The sequence below is a fragment of the Brachionichthys hirsutus genome, chromosome 17 (assembly GCF_040956055.1).
Source record: "Brachionichthys hirsutus isolate HB-005 chromosome 17, CSIRO-AGI_Bhir_v1, whole genome shotgun sequence".
NCBI classification, from domain to species: domain Eukaryota; kingdom Metazoa; phylum Chordata; class Actinopteri; order Lophiiformes; family Brachionichthyidae; genus Brachionichthys; species Brachionichthys hirsutus.
The window spans coordinates 9,557,774-9,573,416 of NC_090913.1; the positions used below are offsets into that span (position 1 = coordinate 9,557,774).

The 15,643-nt window shown below is 45.7% G+C and overlaps 1 protein-coding gene across 1 annotated transcript; it reads left to right on the forward strand.

Annotated features, from left to right (window-relative positions):
* Positions 1 to 6,941: 6,941 nt before the first annotated feature.
* On the forward strand, positions 6,942 to 12,190 carry LOC137906759 (uncharacterized). The gene is made up of 2 exons (XM_068751048.1): positions 6,942 to 7,920; positions 8,007 to 12,190. The coding sequence occupies exons 1-2, from the start codon at positions 6,942 to 6,944 to the stop codon at positions 12,188 to 12,190; spliced, it is 5,163 nt and encodes a 1,720-aa protein (XP_068607149.1).
* Positions 12,191 to 15,643: the final 3,453 nt, after the last annotated feature.

A 15,643-nucleotide genomic window follows, 5' to 3' on the forward strand; every position in this document is an offset into this window, starting at 1 on the left:
GATACTGTGTGTGTTTGTGGCTTTGAATACCATTTGTCGAGAATGACTTATGTTGCATTTTAAAGAGATTTAGTGAGCTTGAGATTGTCTACTTAAGTTGTCACTGGTCTTCTCTGATTTACCAACAGTAGATTTAGATAAAACACCCACACTATGAAAAGCAGTCAGTCTGTGGAGATGAAAAGGATCTCTCCTTTATGTGTGTCTATAACATACAGTGTATAAATAGAACTGATTGTAGTAGTACTTGTGCTATTCTATATATTTATATGCAAGACTTATGTTCTATACATCTTTTACTAATAGGACATTAACCAAGAACACACACAGTGGTGTTGCCAGATTTGATGGATGCCAAATTGCCTAATTAAAGCCTCAAAGCCACCCATTTGTCAAAAAAAGTAATTACACACAGTATCTCTATACTTTAAGTCTTTTATGGCAGAACGATAGTTTCAAAAGGGAGCAGTGTTAAAATTAACTGAAAATTATTATTTTTCTCAGTCATCAGTTATCAATCACGAGCTTGCAGATTCCAGTGAGGAGGGGCGACTTCATCAGAATAAATCTGTACTTTTCCTTAAACGCAAACATAAACTTGAATTAAATACAAATGAACAAATGTTTTCAGAAAACAATTATTAGCTAGTACAGTTAAGGAAGAGGTCATTTATCTATTCACACCAGGAAAAAGTCTCAGCCAGAGGTGATCACTTTCTGCTAACGTCCAGACACAGCATGATTAAATGACTTGCAGCTCTTTCTGACCTATTTCTAGGGATTTATGGTTAAGACGTGAGCGGGTCACACAGTAGATGACCTGCTCTATCATTTATCTTCTAAATTAAACTCATATCATATACGGTAGCATGCTAAAAATATGACTACCACACAAGTAATAGTAAAGCCAACGCACTTGTGCAGCCAACCCTCCAGTCCATGTCCAGCCATGCTGGCAGCAGCTGTTGGGAGCTGGCATCCTGTGAATGCGGCAAACGGGAGAAACGCCGATGACAGCTGGGCCGCCTTCACATTCATGGTATAAAGACGGCGGGGCGCCTGCCTCTGTGCATGCTGCATGGCAATGTAATGAATGGGAAACCCTACTGGTCACCACTGTAACATTTGCTCCTCCATGGAATACACCAATAATTAATTCAAAGACCATTCCAAAGTTAAAGTGACTTTTCTTCTTCATCAAAATAGCTACTGATCATGTTTTGGGGTAATTGCAGGGCTGATTTTCATTAGTCTATGCAGATTAATAAAATTCATACCTTTGAAAACACTTTGGACCTTTTCTAAAAGCTGCAAGCCTTTCTTCAAAAAAACAAAATATTAAATCCAACAGAAAGTGCACATACCCTCTTTTTGTGAAGTTGAAAACAGTCCATAGTCCACGAACCTTCAATAGTCGAGTGTGTGCAGAGCTGGCGGAGCGAGCGTACAGTATTCTACCACATCCTGTGTTTCTACACACACATGCAGGAATACACACTTATGCTGCCGTTCGTTCTACAGGACTGAGGGGAAAAGCAAATTAAATTCAGTCTTTGAAAGAGACGGTTACGTCTTTGCTTTACTGGATTAGCGGGAAAATGATGTGAGTCAGGAAAACTTTCCTTCATGTGAGGAAAGAAAAAAAGTGCAAGTGTGTGTGTGCATACATACGTGTGTGTAAGTGGGTGTTCCCATAGTGGGACAGGGGGCAGCTGTTGCTGCTGAAAAAAATCCCACTCATTCTCCTGCAACTGTCACACTGGGGCCAGGAACAGCAAAAAGTCAAAGAGCACAGAAACACTTGTTGGATGAGACCCACAAAACCAATAAACATGCACTGTGTCACACACCAACTGTTTTAAATCATAAACTGGGACAGGAAACAAGAGCGTGATTCTTATTGTCAGCACCAGTTCACTGTGTTGGATGAGAGGAAGGGAAGCTTGAGGAAGGAGAGGACAGACAGATAGCCTCAGGGACAGAAATGGAGAGAGCACCAAACGAGATCCCGTGATCCAAAGACACAAATCACAAACATCAACGGTGGGAGGGGGGGCAGAGAGAGGATGGTGTGTGTGTGTGTGTGGTCATCTTACCTCCACTATCTCTGTGCAGGATTGAGAGACAAGGTGCTGCTTGTGGGGATCTATGACGGCCACCTGGACAAAAGCATTGGGCTTCCTGTCTTTGCCCACGGCCACCAGATCATTGCAAGCTACAAAGAGGAAGGAGAGGATGAGAGGCGGGAGGAGAGCAGGGAGAAGAGGATGGAAATGGAGATGAGAGGAGGAAATAATCAATTAGAATAGAGTGACCATAACCCTAACACAATGTCAGAAATATAGAAAGGAAAAATAAAGGAGACCAGGCATCAGAGAAGAAAGAAGTAACAAAACTGTAAAGTAAAAGGATTTATGAGTACAGCCTGTCAGATGAGATGACAAACACTCGAGAGCCGCATCATCACAAAGGATTTAAATCCGCTGTCCTTTCAATCCTTACCTCAAAATATAATGAAAGCTCTGAACAAGCAAACATAATATAAATTTACATTTAGATATAAAATTGTTGCCTCAGCAGTTGATTAAAATAGCAGCAATGCAAGTAAAATTCCTTCTGGCAGGGAGTTATCTGTTTTATCTGGGTTTTTATTTCCAACAACAACAAAAAAAGATTTTTTTGACCAGCATATCTCTCAGTCCTCTTTCAATGACAGGAAGACATTTTCTTTATAGGAAATTGAAACTTCCTGGTGACACAGAAATAACACTTGATATTTTTTTTGTGTCTTTGGATTTTGCTTTGAACTTTTTAAATATGCTCGGAAATAAAGATCAAGATTAAGACCAGTAAAATATTCGTTCTGATATCCAGTTGATTACACCGTCTGGTTCTGATTCATGACCACTCCAGTACAATAACAAAAAATGTGTAGTCAAGCAACCTCCCTGGATCCTGTCCAGCAGCTGTGTTTTATCTACTAAACATAATTCTGGCAACAGAAATTGATCTGCTTCTCAATGCCTTGTCAGTTTCACACATTACGCTGCAAAATAACATCTGGTTAATAATATAATTCAGTGGGTGAAATTTCATTAAAAAAAACAACAACTTGTTTTTATGGATGGCCGTGATTCCAATGTTTGAGAAGCTGTGCAAGTTCAGAAGATTTCTTCTGTAAAACATTTTAAAAGGGCAGAAGAAGCCGATGTGTTTTAGTTCAAAAGATGAGGGGGAGAAATATATGTTAAAATGAACATTTTCCAGTTTCATGCCAAAGTGGACCTTTATCGAAAGAGTCGCCGAGACACAGAATTTAGACTGAGGCTTACTTTACACGCACAAATGCCAAACCCGCAGTGGTATTCATCGATCGTAATGCACGGAGCAGCGGCTGCTCGGCAAAACTGGAACGCTGATCTTGCTTCAAGGTTGCTGTATGTGCCTTTTGTGACACAAAATAACACACCATAGCGCAAGCAAGTTTAATTGGCAAGTTTGTAACCTTTTTAATCAAATGAATAAAAGAGACAGCGTTCAGCATGAAAAATGGACAAATATTTTAAACTAATACTCGGCTGTAATATTCCATAAAAATACATTTTATGTGAGAATTAATAGAAGCAATGAAAGCCGTGAAATATTTGGCTGAAGGTGGATAACGTAATGTTAAACTCACTATCACTACCTCTAGTACTACTAATATTAATACATAATAATTCAAACCTATAGAACCTGGTGCAGTGGCTCAAGAAGTCCTGAAAATCTGATCTGAACAACTGTGTTGTTCTGTGTGTGGACTAAAACACACAGAAAAAATAAATTATTCTAGCAGCCATGCTTTCATCTAAAAATATGTCTCAAGACGTCCTCAGGCAGATCATCCTAGAACATCGAGCGCTGATAGAAGGTCTTTAGTTTTCAACCATAATTTTGTAAGACTCAAGTTGCAGCAGACAGAAGTCCAGTCAGGATTAAAATGTGGGGAGGGGGGATAAATTCAACGGGGAGCCAATTTAAGGAAGCAAAAACAGCTTTGATATGATTGGTATTAATTCTAGTTAAAAGTGTGGCAGCTGAGTTCTGTACAGTCTGAAGTAGTTTTAAACATCCACATGTAAGGAAATAAATGCATGAGCTCTTTCTGCAGCTCTAAACTGTAAATTAGATCTTATTTCATTGGAGATATCAGAGGTATGACAAAGCTATGAGAAGCATACTTTTTTAGCCAAAAGATGTCTTGCAATGTCAATGCATGAAGCCAGGATTAAGCAAACTTTAAAATCTGTATTAGTATTCAAACTAAAATTACAATCCGTTAAACGTGGCGTCTGAGGTAATGCTTCTCTGACAAGATTGACAACCCTTTTAATGGCATGCATCCAATCTGTTTGAATTCACATTGGATCCCCAGGATATAATCCAGCATGACTGCCTGCACCTCATGAGATTTAAAACCACTTGGGAGTCCTCAGCATTGAGGCATTGATCTATATATCCATGATTCCCCTGCAAAACAGGAGGAGACAATGACAGAGAACGGCTGAGACATAAATCTGACATGATCATTGGCTCTAATTTCTGCATGGATGTATGTGTGCATACATTTAACTACCTGTTTAACAACTGGGTGAGGTTCATTGGAATTAATCCAATGCAAAGTGCACAAGAAGCTGCACAGGACCACCGTATGCTTTTTCTTATTAAACTCTGCTATACATTTTAACCAACATGTTTCTGATGGGTGACAGTAATATTAAGAGCCTTTGATTCCCCTAAAGCAGCTGTTTGAGGGGAAAGTCTGTAAAACGGAATATCTTGCGGTACACCAGAGCTCATGCATGCATTACCTCTGAGGGGCTATTCTGACTCCAAATTCCATTTTTCTCCTCTACAATGTTGTGCCAGGTCTTTTGGATTCACATTAAAGGAGCTCTTTGTTTGCTCATGCAGGAGGAATGCTGAAGCAGAGGAATTTGTACACAGGCAAAAAAGGCAAAATAAATTCATGCAAATATATGTTGCTAAGCAATGATGTCCATCCAAAAAGCAACTGTGGGCCTGTTTGGGGGCCTTTTCTTTCTCAACACTGTTTGTGCAAATGGTGTAAAACTGAAAATTCATGTGTATTAGTGCAAATGTGAAAGTGTGCAATGGAAATAGGGCATGTAGACTAATGACTACAGGTCAGAAAGGTCTCTGGAGGGCTCAATCTTATTTCTTAACATTTAATCTTATTATGATCTTGAACCAGAATGGTGGCTGCAAAGGGACTGGGCTGCAAATCACACTTCCTTGACAAAATAAATACTTCCATGTGTGCTTAACGCTGGCCTGGATGCATCCCTGACAGGGCACTGAAGGATTGGGAGAGTGGGTTGTGAAAATGGAAAAGCAGTAAAATTGAATATATTGCCGCATGTGAATAAGAATTTTGCAGTTATGCACTTCCCTTTCTCGTGTTTGTGGTACATGCATTTGTAAGATCTTGCTTGAATTACAGCTTCGCTGCCCTCAATGATTTCTAGTGCTGGTTCTCCATCTCGCCTGCTTCGTCTGTATTCAGACAATGTGCACAAATACAGATGAGATTAAATGAGCGCAGTACAGAGCTGAGCATAAATGAGCCTTTACAGGGATATGGCCCTCAAAGGTTAGTGATATTTAAATGCATGGTCGGGTTTCAGGAAAGGGAAATAAAGAGAGTGACAGAACGAAAGGACACGGAGTCCCTAAGAGAGGCATTTAGAGTTTGAGGAAGGAAGTCTGTGAGAGCGGTGAAATAATGAGGGAGCGACATGGAAGGAGGAAAAGGGAAAATGGTATATTAAAAGTGAAAGAAATTAAAACAATGGATTTGAGAGCTGGAGAAAGTCTATCCAAAGTAACTTGGAGAACTTTATATGAAAATTGTATGGTCTTTTATTAATGAAATACCATTTAATGTAGGATAAAATTACAATTATACAACTTCCAAATTCAATGGAGACACCAAAGTATGCTGAGATTCCTAAATTACCGAAGCGTTTGAGTAACTGCAGTAGCGATGCTGATGTGGCCATATGTAGTCTCCCTCCGTGCCACCGAGGGGCGCTATGCGGTGGTGTGGGTTCGCCCCTCAATGGCCGGCGTATACTTCCTGTAGCTGCGCGCGCATCCACACCTCTTCCGGGTTACTCATGGGCTATCGTGGCGTGACGGACGCGAATGAATGACCATCTGCGCGCGGGATTTGTTGTCAGAGCAGCTGATCGGTGATAGAGCTGAGGCGCGGGCTGGCCTGCCCGTCTGATCTCCGGTGAAATCGAGCGGCGGATGTGTTTGCTCTGCTGTCCTGTTGGCAGTGGAATTATTATTTCTGGAAGGTTGAAGAGGCGTGTGGGCCGTTCACAGCCACTGCCCTCCCCTGATCGTGGCTGCTGCTTTAGGTGGAAATTCCTCTGTTTCGTATTGTTTGTGTTGACTGTTATGGTGCCTTATGTTTAATCACAGTGTTAATAATTATTGTTAAACAAATACCAATTTTGAAGACACAGCTGTATGTCAATCTGTGTGCGAATAAACTGTGTGAACCGGACCCGCTCTCTGCCTGTGTGGAATAAATCGAACCTGTGTCCCTGGAGTAGCACCAGTATAATTCAGGAGAGATAATTCCTCCTAGATAATTCCCAGGAGTAAAATTCCCTGGGTGGCGTTGTCGCAACCAAAACTCCACCAACCTGTCACATTTTTGGCGTTGTCGGCAGGATTCCACATTTCTAGGGCAGAGACGTGTCTTTTTCTGCAGTTGGTTCTCTTTTCATTTGTATTGAATGTTTTTGGTGAAAGAGGATTTTGTATAGTTTCCACAAAACTGAGTGAAAAGCAGCAGCCACTAATTTGGGGATCTACCCCGCCTTCGTTAATTCCGGTTAGCTTGTTCCAACGCTCCCTTTGTCAGAATGGAGGAAGAGATGGAGCAGTTGAGAGAGATGGTGTCACAGTTGAAGGCGGATAATGAGCGCCTTCTTCGGGAGCGGGATGCTCCCCCTTCAGGATCTGGTGGGTCGGCTTCTGTCCCCTCTGCTCCAGCTAGTCCTGCCTCGCATGCCACTGCTGCCACCGAACGCTTCATCGTTGTACCTAGAGACCGTAAATGTTCCATGTTTAATGGTAAGACGGGCATGGGGGTGGCTGAGTGGATGGAGGAGATACAGGCAGGTGTGCGTGCCCGCCATCTGTCTGCTGCTGACCAGGCTCTTTTTATTTTTGATCACCTGGAGGGAGAGGCCAAGGAGGAGATCAGGTTTCGCTCAAATGAGGAACGGGGAGACCCAGTTCAGATTTTCGCCATTCTGACAGAGCTATATGGTTGTGTACAATCATATGTCACCTTACAGCAGGCTTTCTTCTCTCGGCGCCAACAGGAAGGTGAAACATTGCTTGAGTTTTCCTTAGCTCTTATGGGTCTAATGTCACCGGTACGGCAGCATGCCCCCGATGGGATGCCTAATGCCGATGTCCTCCTGCGCGATCAGTTCGTGGAACATGTTCTGGACAGTGGTCTTCGTCGGGAGCTTAAGCAGTTGGTTCGCCAGCAACCCACTATCACCTTGTTGTTAGTACGTGGTGAGGCTATTCGGTGGGAGAGGGAGGGTCTTCCAGGGGGTGCTAGAGAGCGGAATGTTTTACTGCCATCCACTTATGGCCTACAATACGAGATGCAGGGGCACTTTCGACCAGCCCCTCGTGTCACTCCGGCGCAGCCTGAACTAAGTGAGCTCTTGGATCTGGTAAAGCGGCAACAAGAACAGCTCGACCAGCTCACTCAAGCGGTAGCTTCATTGCAGGGCCCCCACACCCCTAGTCAGAATGCTCGCAACAGCTCGCTCATTTGCAGAAGGTGTCAGCAGCCTGGCCACTTTGCCCGAGAGTGTGACGGTGCGAGAGTCTCCTCTCGGGGTCATGCTAACCCAGTTGCTGCTCCAGGTTTAAACTCAAACAGGGCCGCCTTCCCCGCGAACCAGCCGGAAAACTGAAACCCGCTGAGCTGAAGAGCCACAGCGCAGTGGGGAAGTGGAGAGGCTCACGGGAGGGTGTGACAGCCGAGTTAATTGCTGATTGTCCAACCATTGATGTCTCGTTGGGGGGAGTCACTATTTCATGTCTGGTGGATACAGGTTCTATGGTGTCCACAATCACAGAGAGCATCTTCACGTCACAATTTTTGCCTTGGGGCCAGGATCGCCTTCGTTCTTGTCAGTGGCTCCAGCTGCGAGCAGCTAATGGTCTTGAGATCCCATATATAGGCTACCTGGAGCTTGATGTAGTACTATGCGGCAAGGTGGTGCCCCGATGTGGGGTCCTGGTGGTTCGAGACCCCCCTGGTGATGTGTCTGTTGCCCCTGGCATCTTGGGAATGAATGTAATTCGACGATGCTATCGAGAGCTCTTTGGAGCATTGGGCCCCTCTCTGTTTGACTCACCTGTTGTATTGCGGGCACCTGGTCCCGTCATTGCGGCCTTACAGAAGTGCCACCATTCGGCTGCCCAAGTGCCACAGAGTTCCACTGGTACTGTGAGGGTTCGGGGTAAGCGATCAGTATGCATACCGGGTGGAGCAATGAAACTGATCGCAAGTACCTGTTCCGAAAGATTCTCTGGACAGTCTGTGCTGTTTGAGCCCCCAGAATCTGGTCTACCGGCTGGGCTGCTGGCTTCTTCGTGTTTGGTTCATGTTGATCGTGGTACAGCGTACATCCCAGTGGTCAACGTGGGGACAAAAGAGGTTCATCTCTACCCACGAACTGGTCTGGGTGTCCTGATCGCTGCCAATGTCATCAGCCTGCCGGCAGGTGTAACGGAGGTGGGACCGGATGTGGCTATCGTCTCCTCCCACCAAGCTGCCACTCTAGTGCCGGACCGGGTTGCCGCACTGGACCTGTCGGCATTGGCTGAACGGGAGCAGACAGATGCACTTTCTTTGCTACAGAAATACCAGTCAGTCTTCTCAACTCACGAGGGTGACCTGGGGTGCACCAATCTCATTGCCCACGATATACCGGTGGTTGATGATGTCCCAGTCCGGCAGAGGTACCGGCGTATCCCCCCATCTGAGTATGAGGCGGTAAAGGCCCACATTAACCAGCTCCTTGAATCCCAGGTCATCAGGGAGAGCAGTAGCCCATATGCTTCTCCCATCGTGCTGGTCAGAAAGAAGGATGGGAGCCTACGCTTGTGCGTGGATTACCGCCTCCTTAACAGTAAAACCAGGAAGGACGCATTCCCCTTGCCTCGCATCGAGGAGAGCTTGGATGCACTCTCTGGTGCCCGCTGGTTTTCTACTCTTGATTTGGCCAGTGGCTACAATCAGGTCCCAGTGTCAGAGCAGGACAAGCCAAAAACTGCCTTCTGCACTCCGTTTGGCTTGTTTGAATTCAACCGCATGCCCTTTGGTTTGTGTAACGCGCCAAGTACCTTCCAGCGATTGATGCAGAGGATGTTTGGTGCTCAGCAGGGCCAATCCCTGCTTCTCTACCTTGATGACATTATCATTTTTTCGTCCTCCGTCGAACAACACCTCCAGCGGCTAGAGTTGGTCCTTTGCCGGCTCCAGAAGGAAGGGTTAAAAGCCAAACTTGAGAAGTGCTCCTTTTTCCAACAGGAGGTTGGCTATTTAGGACATGTCATTTCCAGTAAGGGAGTTTCCACTGACCCGGCCAAAATCGAAGCAGTAGCTGAGTGGAAACGGCCCCAACATGTGGCAGAGTTGCGCTCCTTCTTGGGCTTTGCCAGCTACTACCGCCGCTTTGTGGAGGGCTTTGCCAAGCTCGCAGCCCCCCTGCACCAGTTGGTAGCCAAACTGTCGGGCACCAGGTCAAAGAAAGGTTCGGGGCAGGCTTGGGGTGACGCATGGACCCCTCAGTGTGAGGAAAGTTTTGAGGCGCTGAAGTCGAGGTTGGTTTCTGCACCGGTGCTGACCTATGCTGACTTTTCACGTCCTTTCATTTTGGAGGTTGATGCCAGCCACGCCGGCCTTGGGGCTGTTCTCTCGCAGGAGACGGACAGTGGTGTGAGACCTGTGGCTTACGCCAGCAGGGGCCTTCGGCCTACGGAGCGAAACATGGATAACTACAGCTCCATGAAGTTGGAATTTCTTGCGCTTAAGTGGGCCATGGCTGAAAAATTTAGAGAGTATCTGCTAGGGCACAAGTGTATCGTGTACACTGACAACAATCCCTTGAGCTATCTCCGGTCTGCAAAACTGGGTGCCACAGAACACCGATGGGCTGCTCAACTCGCTTCTTTTGATTTTGATATTAAATATCGTTCAGGTCGCAGCAATAAAAATGCTGACGCACTGTCACGGCAGTATGTAGCCGGTTCGGATCTGGTCAGGGACGCACTGCCGGGTACTGGTGTCCCAGCGAGCCTGCAGCAATCCCCATGTTCCCCTCCTGTGGAGCGGGCGACGCAGTCCGTGGTCGCAGTTTTTCCTTCCCACTCTGCCGCTGATCTCCGCTCATTGCAAGAGACTGATCCCCTTCTGGGAAATATCCTGCAATATTGGCGACGGGGAGTTAGGCCTACCACCGCTGAGAGCCGGCAGCTGTCAAGGCCAGCTGTAGCATTACTGCGTCAATGGGACCGCCTAATGGAGAGAGATGGGGTTCTCTTCCGGCAGGTTTTCCGCTCAGATGGTGGAGAAGGATTCCTCCAACTGGTTTTGCCTGCAAGTCTTAGGCAGGAGGTTTTGAACCAGCTGCACCAGGAACATGGTCACCAGGGCATTGAGCGGACCACCGAACTGATTCGGCAGCGTTGCTACTGGCCGGAAATGTCAGCCGACATAAAGCGGTGGGTCCAAGAGTGTGAGCGCTGCCAAGTTGCTAAGGATTCTGGGCAGGGTCCACATAGCTTTATGGGTCACGTGCTTGCATCTCAGCCAAATGAGATTTTGGCGATAGACTTCACATTGCTGGAGCCATCTCGGGGTGGGTATGAAAATGTTCTGGTGATGACTGACGTGTTCAGTAAGTTCCCTGTGGCTGTCCCTACACGAGATCAGCGGGCCTCCACTGTGGCTCAGGTCCTGTTGGCTGAGTGGTTTTATAAGTTTGGTGTTCCTGGTCGCCTCCACTCAGACCAGGGGAGGAGTTTTGAGAGCGGGTTGATTCACCAACTCTGCGGCCTGTATGGAGTTGCAAAGTCCCGGACCACTCCGTACCACCCTGCCGGTAATGGGCAATGTGAGCGGTTCAATCGAACTCTCCACAATCTATTGCGTACCCTCCCAGTTTCCCAGAAGCATGATTGGGCGTCGTGTCTCCCACAGGTGCTTTTCTGCTACAACACCACACCTCATCAGGGTACAGGGGAGTCTCCCTATTACTTGATGTTTGGGCAGGAGCCACGGCTTCCTGTGGACTTCCTTTTGGGTCGAATTCAGGACCCCGTACCAGGCGAGGTACAGAACTGGGTGGCTGAACATCAGGCCAGACTTCGCATCGCGTTCGAGGGCGCACGAGAGCGTTTGGTTGCCGCTGCTGCCCGACGGAAAGGGCGGCATGATCTAAAGGTCCGGGATGCACCTCTAGCAGTGGGCCAGCTGGTGTACCTGAGAGACCACAGCGCAAGGGGCCGCCACAAAATCCGGGATCTCTGGGGTCCAGTAGTCCACCAGGTGGTGAAACCCCCTTTTGGGGAGGGCACAGTGTACACTGTGGCACCTAGGGATGATCTGCATAAGACCAAGACGGTGCACAGGCAAGTGTTGAAGCCGGTAGTCCAGCCGGAAGCTACTACAACACCATTGGCGACGCCATCACCTCCAGCTTTGGAGGAGCTTGACGAGGACAGTGACAGGGACATATTTCTAGTGGTCCCAGAGTTCCCCTTCCCACAGGTTACGGCAGTACCAAGTGGCGCATGTTCTGCAGGCCCTGCGGTTCTTGCCCCGTCGGAAAACGGGCACGCAGTGGTCGAATATCCAGTAGGCGAGAGCTCGACGCAGCCAAGCGCTTCAGTGTCCACTATGGACCAGCCCAGTGCTAGCCCGCCGGAATTGCGTCGGACAGTTCGGTCTACGGCTGGTCATCACTCCAATGTCTACCATCTTCCCGGTCCAGCTGTACCCCAGAGCAGGCCAGTCAATGATCTTCCTGGGTCGGTGTCTCATGCTCAGTTTGCCATCTTTAGACCGTGGTGCTAGTATTGGGTACTTGGTTTGTCCATCGTCGGGTCGACGATGCAAAAAGCGGGGATAGATGTGGCCATATGTAGTCTCCCTCCGTGCCACCGAGGGGCGCTATGCGGTGGTGTGGGTTCGCCCCTCAATGGCCGGCGTATACTTCCTGTAGCTGCGCGCGCATCCACACCTCTTCCGGGTTACTCATGGGCTATCGTGGCGTGACGGACGCGAATGAATGACCATCTGCGCGCGGGATTTGTTGTCAGAGCAGCTGATCGGTGATAGAGCTGAGGCGCGGGCTGGCCTGCCCGTCTGATCTCCGGTGAAATCGAGCGGCGGATGTGTTTGCTCTGCTGTCCTGTTGGCAGTGGAATTATTATTTCTGGAAGGTTGAAGAGGCGTGTGGGCCGTTCACAGCCACTGCCCTCCCCTGATCGTGGCTGCTGCTTTAGGTGGAAATTCCTCTGTTTCGTATTGTTTGTGTTGACTGTTATGGTGCCTTATGTTTAATCACAGTGTTAATAATTATTGTTAAACAAATACCAATTTTGAAGACACAGCTGTATGTCAATCTGTGTGCGAATAAACTGTGTGAACCGGACCCGCTCTCTGCCTGTGTGGAATAAATCGAACCTGTGTCCCTGGAGTAGCACCAGTATAATTCAGGAGAGATAATTCCTCCTAGATAATTCCCAGGAGTAAAATTCCCTGGGTGGCGTTGTCGCAACCAAAACTCCACCAACCTGTCACACTTACACATTCTTGAAGATTTCAATTACTGGCCCGTATTTATTTTTGTGTGATTGGAATACGTTGGGCTCTTTCAACACGAATTTGCTGGAAGTGAGTTTTAATGCAGTGGGCTTCTGAGACTCCACAATGAATCTGCATCCCATTTTATTCTTGGGGCGAGCCGTGGGAGGTTCTTCAGGAGACAGGAAAACACGCTCGTCTCAAGACACTTTATTCATCATGATAAATACTTCAGCGCTTCAATTAATTTGACAATATTATTTGCATGCGCTGCCGCACCGAACACCTGTTTGCCCGCAAGTTGAGTGCAAACCGAGGGAAAATTAGAGCCGTTTGTTTGCTGATAAATGTGTCAATAGCTGAAGCACGGATTGACAGGCAGGCATGATGTTATATCCATAAAAGTATTCAAAACAATGCCTGTAATTTGCAATTTTATACACGAAGGGCGTAATGAGTTTGAAATTAATCGTGCGTGAGTCTTTCCTTTCAAAACAGCTCTTCACAGCTACTGTGATTTCCTCTTCTTCTACTGGCTATGCATGCAGTAAATAAACTATACAGGAGGCATAAGTGTGAATTTGAATATTAACAATGCATTTTTAAGCATTTATTTAACACCTCAGCTCAAACACTGTTGAGGTGTTAAATAAGAAGCATAAACCTTCTATCAGTATAGTTCAAACAAATTCTTTGAAATCGATTATGGCAATTTTAAAAACTACCGGTATGTTTCCAAACTGAGAACCAAATCAGAGACATCAAACCAACTTTAAAAAAGCTCTCGAGCCAAATGGCATCAGCGTGTTTTCACCAAATTAAATTCAAATGTCTCAGTTGAATAGAAATTGAGGCCGTTGCAACAAATATTTCAAAAGGGTCCTCTCTCCATTCTGTCTGATGTTTCCTCTGTGTCTTTTTTTGTGTTGTCGCTTTAAACCACAGCGTGAGTTCGTGTCAGAAGTCAGCCGGGATTAAGGTTTTCTACAGATATGCCACTAATTCTGACTGACTTCGGGATTAGTGTACCTGTCAGGAAATGACGGCCGGCGTGTGTTTACAACAGCTTCATAAGGGTTTTTAAACCTTTGCTGTGCTCACTGACTGCGGAAGAGAAATTTGACATTAACAAAAGTGTGCCGCCACGCAAACAAGTCCATATGGTCTTTATTTAATGTACATAGAAAAATGTCAAGAGAGTGTGAGATCATACCGAGTTGTTCCCTGAAATTAAAATGAGAGTAAACACAGGACTTACCGAGGCTGAACTCCACCCGCAGCAGCGTGGGCGTTAGAATAACACCTAAGACACAGGAAAAGAAATACGTTACAGCACAGAGTAAAGGCAGAGAGTGTGATATAAAGGTCTTGTTGAAACCATTAAATAACAGACAGTGAAGCTATTGAAGTTTGACTCCACTGAGGATGTGCTACAGCTTTACTCTTAGACTTCAATTACTAACTCAAAATGCACATTACAAGTTCCCCTCTTTTTCTTTTTTTTTTTTTTTGGTAAAATGTGACCAAACGAAAAAGATTTTTCATACTGATAAACAAGTCAAAATTACCGTACCAGCATGCTTTTCATTAATGATTATGCACCAATTGTAAATTGTTATTTTTCCTCACTATTGACTATTTGATTAGTGGGCTGAATGTTTCAGCACTAAAAAGGGGTTCCTCCTATTTTATGGTGAAAGTTAAAACAAATCCCATAGAAACTAATTTAAAGTAGACACTGGAGCTGAATTCTGATCCCTCTCGACAGTGATGCATCATAGTGGAGACTGACACTATTTAAAACAGCAATAACATCTTTAGAGATTGTGTTTAAGCATAAAAGACTCCCACAATGTCACAGTGATAGATGTTACCGTTAGTTTAGATTATGCAAACATATTACAAACTATGTAAAGCATCTTCCGGCTTATCCTTGAGGGCTTATGCCGTAACGAAACGTGGAGGTCTGACTGCCTGCATCATCTGATCACAACAATATTTCTCATTCATCCCTCTCCAAGGCCTCCAAAAACCAAATAACTAAAACACCTGCATGATGGTGCAATATGTAGAGGGACTGCAATCTGCGTTTCCCTCCTTCCTGAGGTGCTTGGACACAATTGGCCTCTCTAAGGCTCATCAACCCCACTAATGGGCCATGGACACACACAGTGCTTACTGATGTAGGGGAGCCAGACTTGAGATAGCAGCCATTTCTCTAATGAGCATCCTCCACAAGGGCCAAAAATTACTTAGCCTCCTCATGGTTTTTCCATTACTTCAGTAACCAGAAAGCTTTTATGCCAAGCCGTGTCCATTTATTTATGATGGCTGTCATCAAAATGTATGTTTTTTTATGGTTTATGGTCAAAACAAAAAATGTAAGACGAAAGACGCATAATAAGATCTGATGAAATCTCTCCAGCCCATTACAATCAATACCACCAGCCAACAACCCTCTACAGGGCTGACCCGACAGTAAGACATGATCAGGGCAAATGATGAGGAATCCTCTGGGTGCAGAAAACAAAAGAATCTAACCATGTGTGTAATTAAAAGTTGTTAAACATTGTTATTAACATTGTGTTGTCCTGAGACGCTCCACTGACAAAGAAAGAATGAGTTTTGGAACAAAGGAAGATGTTTCTAGATCATTATGTTTTGCCCGACATAATCACACACACTTAGATACGCTCCTTTTTCCAGAACTTTAAAGTTTTA